Source organism: Hydra viridissima, unplaced genomic scaffold (assembly GCF_058129835.1).
Source record: "Hydra viridissima isolate aposymbiotic clone 2 unplaced genomic scaffold, HvirCarnegie_v1 scaffold_14, whole genome shotgun sequence".
Taxonomy (NCBI): Eukaryota; Metazoa; Cnidaria; class Hydrozoa; order Anthoathecata; family Hydridae; genus Hydra; species Hydra viridissima.
This window is the reverse complement of record NW_028324313.1, coordinates 915,724-930,325: the sequence shown is the minus strand read 5'-3', so window position 1 is coordinate 930,325 and position 14,602 is coordinate 915,724. Positions and strand designations below refer to the sequence as shown.

Below are 14,602 nucleotides of genomic sequence, written 5' to 3'. Positions count from 1 at the left end.
ACATCTGTTCACAATGCAGCGTTCTAAACAAAATTTAAGTCATGATGAATGTTGCAATTGTTACTTTGTCCAATGAAAGACTAACAAATCACAAACTTGGTTGAAGATTTGGAGTGTCTCATACAACAGTCAGTAGGGTTCTACAAAGGTTTGTATAGACCAATGATCACACTAGAAGACTAGAAGATATTTTGCTTATAACATTCAAAAAAACCACTTTATATGGAGGCGGCTCATTGATGGTATAGGGCAGAATATCTTTAACAGCTTACACAGAGCTTTTTATTGTTGAGCAGAGATTTTAGGACCTTTTTGTGGTACCTTTTGCACCGTACATTGGAGATGGATTCCTTTTTATGCAGGATAATGCTAGACCACATACGGCACATGTTGGTACTGAATACTTAAATAATGTTAATATTGAGTGGTCAGCTTACAGTCCAGATATTAAACCAATAGAGCAACTTTGGAACATATTGGGACACCATGTTAGAAGCTAACATCCAACACCTAACACCCTAGATGAGGTGCTACAAAGTCTTATCCACGTGTGGGAAGATCCTTCAAGAAACAATTTCTAATTAAAAGTATCTTACGGTGCTGTCAGGCTGTAATAACATTGATAATTAGTGTTACCACCTCTTGGTGGTAACACTAATTATTGATAAGTCAAAAATGTTTCAATTTGTGTGTGTGTGTGTGTGTGTGTGTGTGTGTGTGTGTGTGTGTGTGTGTGTGTGTGTGTGTGTGTGTGTGTGTGTGTGTGTGTGTGTGTGTGTGTGTGTGTGTGTGTGTGTGTGTGTGTGTGTGTGTGTGTGTGTGTGTGTGTGTGTGTGTGTGTGTGTGTGTGTGTGTGTGTGTGTGTGTGTGTGTGTGTGTGTGTGTGTGTGTGTGTGTGTGTGTGTGTGTGTGTGTGTGTGTGTGTGTGTGTGTGTGTGTGTGTGTGTGTGTGTGTGTGTGTGTGTGTGTGTGTGTGTGTGTGTGTGTGTGTGTGTGTGTGTGTGTGTGTGTGTGTGTGTGTGTGTGTGTGTGTGTGTGTGTGTGTGTGTGTGTGTGTGTGTGTGTGTGTGTGTGTGTGTGTGTGTGTGTGTGTGTGTGTGTGTGTGTGTGTGTGTGTGTGTGTGTGTGTGTGTGTGTGTGTGTGTGTGTGTGTGTGTGTGTGTGTGTGTGTGTGTGTGTGTGTGTGTGTGTGTGTGTGTGTGTGTGTGTGTGTGTGTGTGTGTGTGTGTGTGTGTGTGTGTGTGTGTGTGTGTGTGTGTGTGTGTGTGTGTGTGTGTGTGTGTGTGTGTGTGTGTGTGTGTGTGTGTGTGTGTGTGTGTGTGTGTGTGTGTGTGTGTGTGTGTGTGTGTGTGTGTGTGTGTGTGTGTGTGTGTGTGTGTGTGTGTGTGTGTGTGTGTGTGTGTGTGTGTGTGTGTGTGTGTGTGTGTGTGTGTGTGTGTGTGTGTGTGTGTGTGTGTGTGTGTGTGTGTGTGTGTGTGTGTGTGTGTGTGTGTGTGTGTGTGTGTGTGTGTGTGTGTGTGTGTGTGTGTGTGTGTGTGTGTGTGTGTGTGTGTGTGTGTGTGTGTGTGTGTGTGTGTGTGTGTGTGTGTGTGTGTGTGTGTGTGTGTGTGTGTGTGTGTGTGTGTGTGTGTGTGTGTGTGTGTGTGTGTGTGTGTGTGTGTGTGTGTGTGTGTGTGTGTGTGTGTGTGTGTGTGTGTGTGTGTGTGTGTGTGTGTGTGTGTGTGTGTGTGTGTGTGTGTGTGTGTGTGTGTGTGTGTGTGTGTGTGTGTGTGTGTGTGTGTGTGTGTGTGTGTGTGTGTGTGTGTGTGTGTGTGTGTGTAGATTGATTTGATTGGCCTTTTAAGATTGACTTGGCCTTTTTTTTAACAAGCATTGTTTTGATAATGCTTGTCAAAAAAAGGCAAGTCTACTACTATACTGTGATAAACCAATCTCCTTGAAGCGAGTTTAGCTGGTCATAGTTTATTCTTAACATATTTCTGTTGGGCAGACTAAGATATGTCATATCTCTGGAGCCTTTCCTATACAGTTCGTTTATAAAGTAACACAAAAGATAAATAGATAATCTCAAACATTTTATTAAAACATATACAGAACAGTTGTGGCAGTCTTTAGCATGTCTGTATAATTTTCTCCTGTTACAGTATCCTTAAAGAAAAATGTTTGCAAAGAAAACAAAGCTGTAAATCCCATCCAAACAATTTTTTTTTTCTGAATTGAGTATCTTTGGTAATTTTTTAGAAGGTTTTTCACCAGCCCAAATGACACAATTGTATCTGCCAACATGACCGTCCATATAAAAATATGCATCATCACTCCAAAAGATGTTTGGTAAGAGATGCTAATTTTCAATAATTTTTTTAAGAAATTGACACGTCCAATCTTGTCAGCTGCTGTTATGGCCTTTTTTAAACACAATTTGTAAGGGTATTGATGCAAATAATGTTGCAGCCAAGGGTAAACACTTGATTTTAATATTCTAATTACTCTTGAAATATCAGATGTTGTTGCAACACCAAAAGGATAATTGTATTGAAGTTCTTTCAGAGCATTGAACACACTGCCGCTTCATTCATCTTTTAGAGATGGATGTCCTGATTTCAGAGTATCATTAACAGACCCAGTTGTTGTAAATTTGTCAACTAATCTAGTGATTGAGGACACTGAGAATGGATTCTTATTTAATCCATGCTTTGTTTTAAATTGCCTGAGAACTACAGTTGCATATTTTTTATTTTCATAAAACAATTATATTATCTCAATGCGCATTGTTAAATGCATGTTAGTTTTAAATACATAGAGGCAAAAAATAAGTAAAACTCCATATATCCGCTATATGTTCATTTCTAAAAAAATGTGTCAAAATTCAATTGGTCAAAAATATAGTTCTATGGTTTTTTGCATTACTTAAATGCACTGGACTAAACTCTTATTACTTACAGCTAAAACTTTCTTTCTTAGAGCTTTTATCCCATTTGGCACAATTGGATTTTCTTGATTAATTTCTCACTAGAAGTTGTTTACTGTTAGTTTAAACAGTGAAACTATAAAAATAAAGGTTTCTTTTATTTCTGTTATTACTTTACTAAAAAAATTGATTGTTTCATGTAAAAAGATAACAATCACATTGTAAAAAAGCTCCGTAAAATGTCTTATAGATATTCTAAACTAATTTCAAAGATCAAAAAGGTAAAACTTTTGAACTGAGTAAAATGCTTCAAACACAGCTTATGCTCACATGAGCGGCATAAGTTTGACAACAGTATTTTATTGTATTGATTTTGGTCAATCTGTGATCCAGATCTCCTACTTTGATACTTAATAGTTGAAGAGAAGCATAAGAAACAACATACAACATCAGTTCTACTAAATCCATTCAAGAAAAATGTATCTTACACTGTTTGAAGTTGCCTTCATCTAGTCAAAGTCTTATTCTGAAATCACTTGTTCTCTCTACTAAACCAATTTTAAAGATAACCTAATTATCTTGTAAATTATCTTGTAAATTAATTAAATTAGTTATAAAATGTTTTGGGAACTATACATATAAACAGGTGTTTTTTTAACTTTTATAGCAAAAACTTATGTAAATAAGAGTTATTGTATCATTCGATTAATGTGTCATTTGGTTAATGTGTCGGTTGATGTGTTGTTCCGTCAACACTACTTTGTTAACCCTCATATGTGACTTTTTTGGTGTCTTTTTGTTGTTTTTCGAAGAACAATTTCTGAAGTTTTTAACATTAAAAAAAACCTTTTCATTTCTGATTTTGTCGACTGTTTTATATTTTTGTTTGCTTTTAATGTTTGTTTTAAGTTGTTTTTTTTAATTTGGAGTTATTTTACATGAAATATTTTTGTGCTTTTTTACAATATTATAATTGTATTTTATGTAGTTTTTTTTCTAGATAGTATACAATCATTGTTTTTATTGTAATTATAATGGTTTCATCTATGTAAATTATTTTTAAATATACTTTAGTCATTCAGAAGTAAAAGATTCATACAATTTAAATACTTTATACTTTTTATAATTTGAAAAAATATTTCAAGAAATTTATGTTTTAAAAATAATGATAAAACTATACTTTAGTGAAATAAATTTAAAAATAATTTGATTTATAGATTTATCGAAGTGATTTCTGATTTTAGATAAAAATAGTTTTGTTTGAAAATATTTTTAGTTTTTTAAAATATATTCTTAATATTATTTGGTTTCAAATAAAAAGAGTTCAACAACATGGGTATTTTGGAAAAGATCAGTGACATAGAGAAAGAGATCGCAAGAACACAAAAAAATAAAGGTTGACTATCTTCTATTTATCAAATTCTTCTAGAAATTTACTCCTTCTCTCTTCCAGATTTTTATTTTTGATTTTACAATTTTTTAAACGTTTTTAAATTCAGCAACTGAATACCATTTGGGGTTGTTGAAAGCAAAATTGGCAAAGTACAGATCAGAACTGCTTGAGCCTGCAAAATCAGCAGGTGCAAAAGTAAGTTTTTTTCTATTCATGTTTTTCTTTTTTTAGCAAGGTAAATAAATGCTTTTCAAAATAATTATATCATTTATTAAAATCTTGATTTGATGATCGTGTGTTTTGATTTGATGATTGTGTGTTTTGATTTGATGATCGTGTGTTTGATTTGATGATCGTGTGTTTGATTTGATGATCGTGTGTTTGATTTGATGATCGTGTGTTTTGATTTGATGATCATGTGTTTGATTTGATGATCGTGTGTTTGATTTGATGATCGTGGGTTTGATTTGATGATCGTGTGTTTGATTTGATGATCATGTGTTTTGATTTGATGATCGTGTGTTTTGATTTGATGATCGTGTGTTTGATTTGATGATCGTGTGTTTGATTTGATGATCGTGGGTTTGATTTGATGATCGTGTGTTTGATTTGATGATCGTGGGTTTGATTTGATGATCGTGTGTTTGATTTGATGATCGTGTGTTTGATTTGATGATCGTATGTTTGATTTGATGATCGTGTGTTTTGATTTGATGATTGTGTTTTTGATTTGATGATCGTGTGTTTGATTTGATGATCGTGTGTTTGATTTGATGATCATGTGTTTTGATTTGATGATCACGTGTTTGATTTGATGATCGTGTGTTTTGATTTGATGATTGTGTGTTTGATTTGATGATTGTGTGTTTGATTTGATGATCGTGTGTTTGATTTGATGATCGTGTGTTTGATTTGATGATCGTGTGTTTTGATTTGATGATTGTGTTTTTGATTTGATGATCGTGTGTTTGATTTGATGATCGTGTGTTTTGATTTGATGATAGTGTGTTTGATTTGATAATCGTGTGTTTGATTTGATGATCGTGTAATTGATTTGATGATCGTGTGTTTGATTTGATGATCGTGTAATTGATTTGATGATCGTGTGTTTGATTTGATGATCGTGTGTTTAAGGTTTTCAATGGAAAAAACCTAAATAAAATTTTTTTTTTCAATTCTCATTTTGTTTTAAAACTCCAGAGTTACAGAGTTCATAAAATGAAAGATGCTGCAGTAAAAAATAATTGATTTAATATTAAAGGTTAATAATGGTTAAGAAAGAAAATTTTGTTTAAAACCAACAGTTATACTTAAAACATTCAGGGTGAAGGTTTCGATGTTATGAAATCTGGCGATGCTCGAGTGGCTCTCATTGGTTTTCCTTCAGTAGGAAAGGTTTGGAATTATTCTATAATTTTTTTTGGTTTACAATTTTTTGTCATTTCATTTTCATTTTTTATTATACAGTATGTATACTGTTTATATATACTTTTATGAGCATTTTGAATTTATAACATCTAATTTTATGGTAGTCAACACTTCTCAATGTGATGACTGATACAAAGAGTGAGTCAGCTGCCTACGAGTTCACAACATTGACATGCATACCTGGAATCATTCCTGTAAGCATTTATAGAATTACTAAATTTAGCAGTGTATAAGGTGAGACTTACAGCCATTTAGAATGTGCCAAAAAGTGACCTTAACTTATAAACCCAGTCAGCTTATTCATCCAGTTTATTTATTCATCCAGTCAACTTATTTATCCACTTAAATACAGAGTCATGATTTATTCCTTCTATTTACACATTTTAATTACACTTTTTAAACTTAAAATGAAAACTAAATGGGTTTCACACATCAACGAGTGGCAAAAACCTATCAATTTTAAATGATTTTGCAGGACTGTAATTTATAAAAATTCTTAAGCTTTTCTTTCGTTTTCTCCGGTCAAAATTTTTGATATTTAATGTTGTGTTCACAAAACAGTAATTATTTATACTTCATAAGAATAAATCATTAATAGCTCAAATGTTAAATTTATTATGTCAAACGCTTAAAAAGTCACATTCAATTTATTCGATTGAAAAGTTGATTTTTATACTTTTTTTATATAGAAGTTGTAAGTTTTACAAAATTTATGAAAGTAAATCATTTGTTGCAATTTTGTTACAATTTCTAAAATTTAGGTTTTTTTTGTAAAAACTTGTTCATTGTAAAAAAATAAGTAAGATTGGAAGTTAGAAGCAATTTCATCAACAGTTTATTGGACTGGTTGAAAAATTTTTCAATCATTCGAAAATCTCTACATTAAAGTTTATCAGAAAAAATCTTTTTATTTCACTAAAAATTTTTCTCTGCAGATTAAAAGCAGCTCACAGGTTTTAATTTGTTTTTTTTTTTTTTTTTTTTTTTGAGTCTGGTAAAAAAAGTGCAAAAGAGAAAAATGGAAAATGTTAATTACAGATATAATAATTTTAGTTGTTAAAAATGAAATTCATATTGGTATGTAGCAGGTAACTGATATTTTCAAAAATTTTTCATTTCTTTTAGTTAAATAGATTTTATCTCTCAAAAAAATGTAGTTATGTATTTAGAAGTATATAATAGTTAGGCTGCTGGAAGGAAATTTCAAGTTAATAAAAAGCTTGCTAGAGTTAGGAAAAAGCAGAAAGAGAAACTCAAACTAATGCTGAAATTAAAGTGATTGTAGAAAACCATGTGAGAGTCTGTTACTTGAAGAAATAAAGAAAAAATGAGCTTCATAGTAACAAGAAACTCTACTTAATTAAAAAACAAATGAACTCATGGCAAGCATTAAAGATTTGACTACTGAATTCCTTTGGTGTCTGAAAGAGTAAGACAACAACTTCTAACTGCAAAAAAAAAAAAAAAAAAATGCTTCTGAAAAGTTGCACAACTTTCTTTCGTGACAGCACAGATAGCAACTGTAGTGATTTTGATTTGTTAGTCATAATTAGAATTAATTAGAAGATATAGTTAGATATAATTTAAGACATAATTTATAAAGATAAAATATGTAAATATATATGTAAATATGTATGTATGTGTGTATGTATGTATGTATGTATGTATGTATGTATGTATGTATGTATGTATGTATGTATGTATGTATGTATGTATGTATGTATGTATGTATATATGTATGTATGTATGTATGTATGTATTTAGTATAATGGTGCGAATATTCAGCTGCTTGATCTACCAGGTATCATTGAAGGAGCTTCACAAGGTTTGTTCACAACTATGTAACATTTTTTGCTTCATAATCTGAAAATTTTTACACTTTTTTGATTTCTTTGGTTTTTTTTCAGTCTGAAAAAAAAAAAAAGTTTTAAGCTTAAGTTTATTAGAAGCTCAAAACATTTAAAAATTTATTCACAAATTTATCTCAATATTTATCTCAATATTTATTCAAAAGTTTGTGTAAGTTTTTATTCAAAAGATTGTGTAAAATTTTATTAAAAAGTTTGTGTAAGTATTTATTGCGTAGTATAAAGTGATAAATAACAGGTGTATAAACTTCAACTTGACACTCAGTTTTTATTTACTGTAAGGTTTGTTTTTTGCACATTTTTATCCATCTTCTGATACAAAAGAAGTTAAATAAGCTTGTCAATCACTTTTAACAAAAGCTTGTTGATTTGAGTATAATTAATATTTCCAGATATGGAAAATGGTCCAAATGATGACAAAAATTATATTAAGTTATAATAAATTATATTGATTTGACTTGTTTAACAAAACAAGTGGCATCAATCAAGTGGCAGGGGTGTTTAAAAAAAACATTAAAACTTTAGTTTATATTATTATATGTACTAAATTTCAAAAAATTCTTAATGGGTAAAATTGTGGATCTTACATCTCTTTACTTTTTTTTTTTTTTTAATATTTTATAATATTTGAAGTTTATATACTTTTGCAATAATAAATAAAACTAAAGAAGCTTTGTGGCTACTTTAGGTAAGGGGCGGGGCAAACAAGTAATCGCTGTTGCACGAACTTCAGATTTAGTTATTATCATGCTTGATGCTAGCAAAGGAGAAATTCAAAAGTTTGTAAAAAATTTTTGTTGTATTTTTTGTGTTTTTATTTTGTTTTTTATTTTATTTTTAAAAATCTCATTTCTGTTTGTTGCCTCTTTTATTCAATTGCACTGTAAGAGTAGTTTTTGAAATGTACCTTGTTTTTTTTTTTTTAAGAACCCTTCTAGAGAAAGAGTTAGAAACCTGTGGTATCCGTCTCAACACGAAGCAGCCAAATATTTATTTCAAGGTTTAATATTTTAATATTAGTAATTTTTTAAAATTGTTTTTTGAAATCCTTTACTGGTTGTATTTTTGTTCTTTTAGGTTAAAAAGGCAGGTGGTATTGCTTTTAATGCCACCCTTACGCTGACACATATGAATGAAAAGATAGTGCAGCTTATTTTACACGAATATAGTATCTTTTTTTTTAAATTTTTTTTAAGCATTTTTTTTCTAAGGTATAAAAAAGTTCAGTCTGAGCAAAAATATTCTTCAAGTTTCTCTCTTTTTTTTGGGGTCTTATGTGATTTTTATTTCTTCAGTTATTTCAAATATTTTAAATGCTTAAATATCTTATCCTTTAACTTAAAAATAGAAATTTTTAATGCTGAGGTGTTGTTTAGGGAAGATGCAACTGCAGGTGAATCTCTTTTTTTTTTTCTTTCTCTTATTTTAAAAAGTCTTCTTTGCTGAGTTGTTTTTTTTTTCTATAAGATTTTTTATAGTATTTCATGCATAGGTATTCTTAAGTACTATTTTAAATAAAGTTTAATGTTTTTGTAAATCTATATTTTCTTCATGGAAGTAGCAAGTTGTTGACACAGCACATTAAAGATGCTTAAATTACTGCTACCATTTTCTAACAATGATTTTCTAATAAAATGATTGCAGTTGTTTTCCTTTAACAACTGCTGTTGTTTTTATTCTTATTTATGGTTTTACGTATCATGTGATCAATTATCACTTATATTTTTTTTCTGTTTGGTCCAAAATTGATATTTGTTTCTTATTATCACCATTTTACTTTTACTAATTCCAGTATCCATTCTTTCAAAATCCGATAGTTTTATGATTAGAGAATTTGTGATAAAAACCCGAGTGTTAACTTCTTCTATTCTGTTTTCCTAAACTTTCAGTGACAAATCAAATAGACACTTTTTTTTTTAGATGAATTCATTGATGTGATTCAAGGAAACCGAGTATATTTGCCATGTTTATACGTAAGTTTTTTTAACGCTGCCGGTTTACATATATATTTGATACATATTGAATTATTTGAGGCCTTTTATCTATAAATTTTATATTTAAGTTTTTTACCCTGCCGCCCAAAAGTTTGAGACCATTATGGTAAAAAAAAAAAAAAAAAGAAAGAAAGTTAATGAATAAATTCTCATGGTAAGGTGCAAAATTAGACAAAAGTTTATCAAAATTAAAATTGTTTTGTTTAATAAAAAAATTTAAAAAATTAGCACAAAATTTGATTCGTAACTACAAAATACTTTTCTAAAGTCTTCTTTTGTCCATTCATGGTGAGCAAAAGCCCAACGTAGTCTTTTTTTTTATTATTTTGAGGTCGAAGTATTGCTTGTTATAACAGCAAATCGACCAAACAGATTAGATTCTTATTGTATAAATAACTCAAGTATTGCACGAATAACCCAAGTATTTAATGTTTTTATTTTCTAGTTTTTTTTTTTTTTTTTTTTTTTTTTTTTTTTGCTGCTGCAATAGCCCGTTTAGTTTTTTTTTTCATTGTTTGATATTAAAATAGCAAATCGCTTTTTAACGCAAATTACGCAAACTGGCCCTCTTTTTTGTGATGTCTTTAGTTTAAGACATCTAATTGAAGATTGTAGTTTAAAAGTTTGTATGTTCACTTGCGCATTCACAAAGTTTCAACAATTAAACAGCAGATGTGATATTTAAACATGAAATAATAGAAATAATTTTTATTTTTTCTGAAGCAAAAGAAATGGTTTGGCATTTCTTACTCGTCGATAACGAGTTTCTCACCGACTGATACCGAATGGTAACGTTTCTTACCGACTAAATAGTTTTACTTGTAACCAGATTTGTAAATAATTATTTACGCGTTTCTCTCAAGTGGTTTCAAAGTTTTAGCCGGCAGTGTATAACTTTCATGTTAATATGTAAGTTTGCTATATTTGTCATGTTCTTATGTATGTTAATTACTTAATTTACGTTACTATTTATTGTAAGTTGTCGATGTCATTGTTTGGTAGTATTGTCTTCTTTATTTATATATTTAATCAGGTATATAACAAAATTGACTGCGTATCACTTGAAGAAGTAGATCGCTTAGCTAGAGTAAACCATTCAGTGGTGATAAGGTTAATGAAATGAATAAAATCTCGTAACTTCTTGTTATTAAATTCTTTAATTTAACTTTAACAGGGAGAAAAAAATCTTTAAAATTGCTGCTCTCCTATTTCAGTTGCAACTACCAATTGAATCTCGACTATTTATGTGAACAAATTTGGGATCATTTGGCGCTTCGTAGAATTTACACAAAAAGAAGAGGAGGTATATAAAAGCCTTTAGAGATGGCAAGGGGGTTAAGCTCTCAATAATATTTTTTTTTTTGTTTTTTTTTGTTTTGTTTTTTTTTATTGTTTTGTTTTTTTTAAATTACGGTATTTAGTTTTTTTTTTTTTTTCAAAAAATTACTTTATATTGAGTGGAAGAGTGATAAGATTATTCAACATCTACTATCTCGGGTGATTTAAGGCCAGTCTGAGAAAATTTCGTTTTTTTTTCGTGTTATTTTTGTTTAAACGCGTGTGACGCATTTTCACCTCGCGGGATTAAACGCATTGAGAATTTGACGTTATGTATTCCGTTTTCAAAGGCCGACTTTGTTTTTATTGAAACAGCCGATAATAGATAAAAATGTACAGTTAAATATAAACATTTATATTTAGCAAAAAAAGTACTTTTTTTTTAATTAAATATAAATGTTTATATTAACCTATTTAACCTATTCTTTTTTTGAGCATGATGTAGTTCTTTTAGGCCTCCTAAAGTTTCAGTTTTCATGTAAAAATACTCAGTTTAGCTTCCATGTAAAAACACTCAGTTTAGCTCCATGTAAAAACACTCAAACAGTTTAACTATGAACTTAAATGTTCGAAACCTCTTCAACTTTTTTACTTTTTTTTTTGGGAAATTCGAAATTTGAGCAGTAGAAATAGGAAAAACCTAGTAGATTATCCTAATTTGAGCCTAAATAAGTCTTTTGACTTTTAATGAGGTATTTTTCACTTGCCTATTATACAATAAGGCTGAATGTCAACCCTGGTGTATATTTATCCTGATACTTTTTTTTTTTCACTTTTCTTTACCCCAAGCATAGGCTACATCTTAACCTTTGGCTCTAACAAATCAGAAGATAGTAATTACTTGAGCTTAGGAAATAAAAACTTATAGATAAACATAAGGTAGTAAAATATTTTCTTTCTAAAACAAAAATACAGTTAAAGATTGTCTTTTAAACTGCATTAAAATTAGGTTTACTGGCCATCAGTCTGATCCACCATGTACTTTACATAACCTTGCATATATCAGCCTTTGTCAACTTCCAAAAGTTTTCTAAAGTATTTTCCAAAAATTAACAATGGAGAAGCTGGATGAAAGAATGAAATTTAGCAAAACCTTATTGTGAGATTTAACACAATTATTTAAAGTGTTCAATTATTGGTAAGAAAAAAAAATTAATTAGTATTTAATATTAGCATTTCTTACTTTTGTAATAAAACTATCTGCTTAATACTATGATCTCATTCCCATATATTGCGTTTTAAAGAGTGCTTGACATTTATTTTAAAACTTTAAGGTTGAGTAAAGGCAAATAATTGATGAAAAACATTTGGATTTTGCAACTTTTCCTTGTACTTTCAAAACTTGTCTTGTTTTTTATTATTACTACATTTGCTGAAAAATGAAAGTTTTACAAAACTTGTAATACTAATTGAAAAATAACCAACTTAGATGTATGTATTTATGTATCTATGCATGTATGTATGTATGTATGTATGTATGTATGTATGTATGTATGTATGTATGTATGTATGTATGTATGTATGTATGTATGTATGTAACGTATGAATGCATGTATACAGAAAATGAATCATAAAAATTAGAAAAGATTAAGTGAAACATTAAATTCATTTTCAAGTAAAAACCAAAAACAAAAAGATAAACATTGCAACAAGACAACTGGTTTAACATATTTTCATGTAAAATTTTCAAACTAGAAAATAATTTTTGTTTTGCTTGGAACAGCTACAAAATATATAAAAATCTAAAATTTCGTGTCAAATAAAATGTAAACTTGATCACTTGGTTTCACCCGACAAAAAAAAAACCTTAATTACGCTTATCGACTTTATTGCTCAAAGTGCCGTTAACGATGATCGCTCCTTTTATTCGTGTTAGAGGCGACGCCGGAAGTTTATAAAAAACGTCGGATTTTCTAATCGAACCACTAATCGCAAGTTATACAAGTGGGCAATAACAATTATCGACGTGTACTAGACTGAACATTACTGAAAAAGTTGTGCTTAGAGCTCATTTTGTTTATTTTAAAAATATTCTCCTTTTTCAGAAAAGACAAAATCCGTCATAACCCATAACGTCGTAAAAAATTAATATTTTATTTTTTAACAACTTTTGCCTGGTAACGTTCTATTTAGTGAATTGTTTGCCAAAAAAAGTTATGCTCAAAAGAAATGTTTAGTGGTGCAACCGAACACTGATAAAAGCCAGACATGCCTTAAATCACCCGAGATGGATGTTGAATAATCTTCGAATTGCGAGGTGCCGGGCGGGCAATACCACGTTGCAGGATCATCTCATAACGTGATTTTTAACTATGCGGAATTGTTATTACTACACAACCTGATGCTCCTTCATCTTTGAAGATGAAAGAATAAAGTAAACGAAAATAGAGAAAATTAGGAGCTACGAAATATTATGCGATGCTTGAAATGTCATGAAAAATAAGTCTTAATTAAAAAAAGTCATATTTGACAAGCATGTTTTAAATTTGAGTTGTTACTGCATATGCAAATGATATATTTAACATTATTGTGTTGTATTAGAGCCTCCAGACTTCAGTGAAGCAATCATCATGAGAAAAGGTGCAACCGTAGAACATGTGGTTAGTACGCTTTAATTTCTTGGGGCTTTTTTTTTTTTTTTTTTAAATAAAAATTTTTTTATTCAATTTTTTACAACTTTAAACTTTGTTAAAATGTTTTTTTGCAGTGTCATCGGATTCACAGAACACTGGTTGATCAGTTTAAATATGCACTTGTTTGGGTAAGTAAGGTTAACAGCTGTTTAGCAAACATTCTTTGAAAATTTTATTCTTTTAGACAAGATTTCAGTCTGTTTAATCTTCGATTTGTATTGAGGCTTCTGTATTCATCTTTTTCTTTCAGGGAAGTAGTACAAAGTATAGTCCACAGCGTGTCGGGTTATCACATGTTCTCGATGATGAAGATGTCATTCAGGTCATGAAGAAGTAGAATTGTTCGTCATAAACATATTTATTGTTAAAAAAAAAAATGGAGAAATGTCTTTCTGTCCAATAAATTGATATTTAAGTGCGAAACAATAAGACTGCTGCAAAACCAACCAGTAAGACTGCTGCAAAACCAACCAATAGATTTTTCATAAAAACTAAATGAAATTGGTCATTTGTGAAATTGGTCATTTGCAATTTTTATTTATTTTTATCGTTGTTTTGTGTTTTTTTTTTTTTTTTTTTTTATGATATGAGAAGGAACGAAATAATTGGTGTCTCTAAGTATTTTGTTGACATTTACAGAGTTTTCAAATTAAAAGAGTTTTTTAATGTAATTTTTATATTATGAATAACCTTCACAAATAACATGACGTTTTCACTTCTGTTGATTATTTCGGATGAATGAACAGCTAGCAAAGAAAATTGCAAAGAAAGATCCTCACGCTGGACGTCACAAAAGCAGATGTCATTTTAAAAGTCCATGAGATGGTGTTAGATAATTGACGATTGATAGCCAGTGAAGTACCTGAGGCCCTACATGAAGAATTAAAGATAAAAAAGCTTGTCGTCAATGGGTTCAGTCAAAGCGACTAAAGCCGGTTGAAGTGCACTAAAAGAAGGCGAAGACTGTTTCATCAGCAGGTGGAAGCTTACGGGTACAGTTTTTTTTGGGATTACAAAGGAATTTTCTTCATTGGCTATAT

The 14,602-nt window shown here is 30.1% G+C and overlaps 1 protein-coding gene across 1 annotated transcript; it reads left to right on the top strand.

Annotated features, from left to right (window-relative positions):
• The first annotated feature begins 4,160 nt into the window (after positions 1-4,160).
• LOC145192773 (developmentally-regulated GTP-binding protein 2-like) lies at positions 4,161-14,264 on the top strand. The gene is made up of 15 exons (XM_090071847.1): positions 4,161-4,304; positions 4,408-4,496; positions 5,625-5,696; positions 5,834-5,923; positions 7,494-7,554; positions 8,286-8,376; positions 8,525-8,597; positions 8,675-8,765; positions 8,946-8,990; positions 9,518-9,570; positions 10,625-10,701; positions 10,806-10,894; positions 13,471-13,529; positions 13,637-13,690; positions 13,813-14,264. Exons 1-15 carry the CDS (start codon positions 4,241-4,243, stop codon positions 13,897-13,899), a joined length of 1,095 nt encoding a protein of 364 aa, XP_089927973.1. The 5' UTR covers positions 4,161-4,240; the 3' UTR covers positions 13,900-14,264.
• Positions 14,265-14,602: the final 338 nt, after the last annotated feature.

Bases quoted from the DNA above. Each gene is read 5' to 3' on its own strand.
- LOC145192773 (XM_090071847.1), top strand. From the start codon at position 4,241: ATGGGTATTTTGGAAAAGATCAGTGACATAGAGAAAGAGATCGCAAGA. The intron at 5,924-7,493 runs GTAAGCATTTAT...GTATGTATTTAG, and splicing joins GCATACCTGGAATCATTCCT to TATAATGGTGCGAATATTCA. The intron at 9,571-10,624 runs GTAAGTTTTTTT...ATATTTAATCAG, and splicing joins TATATTTGCCATGTTTATAC to GTATATAACAAAATTGACTG.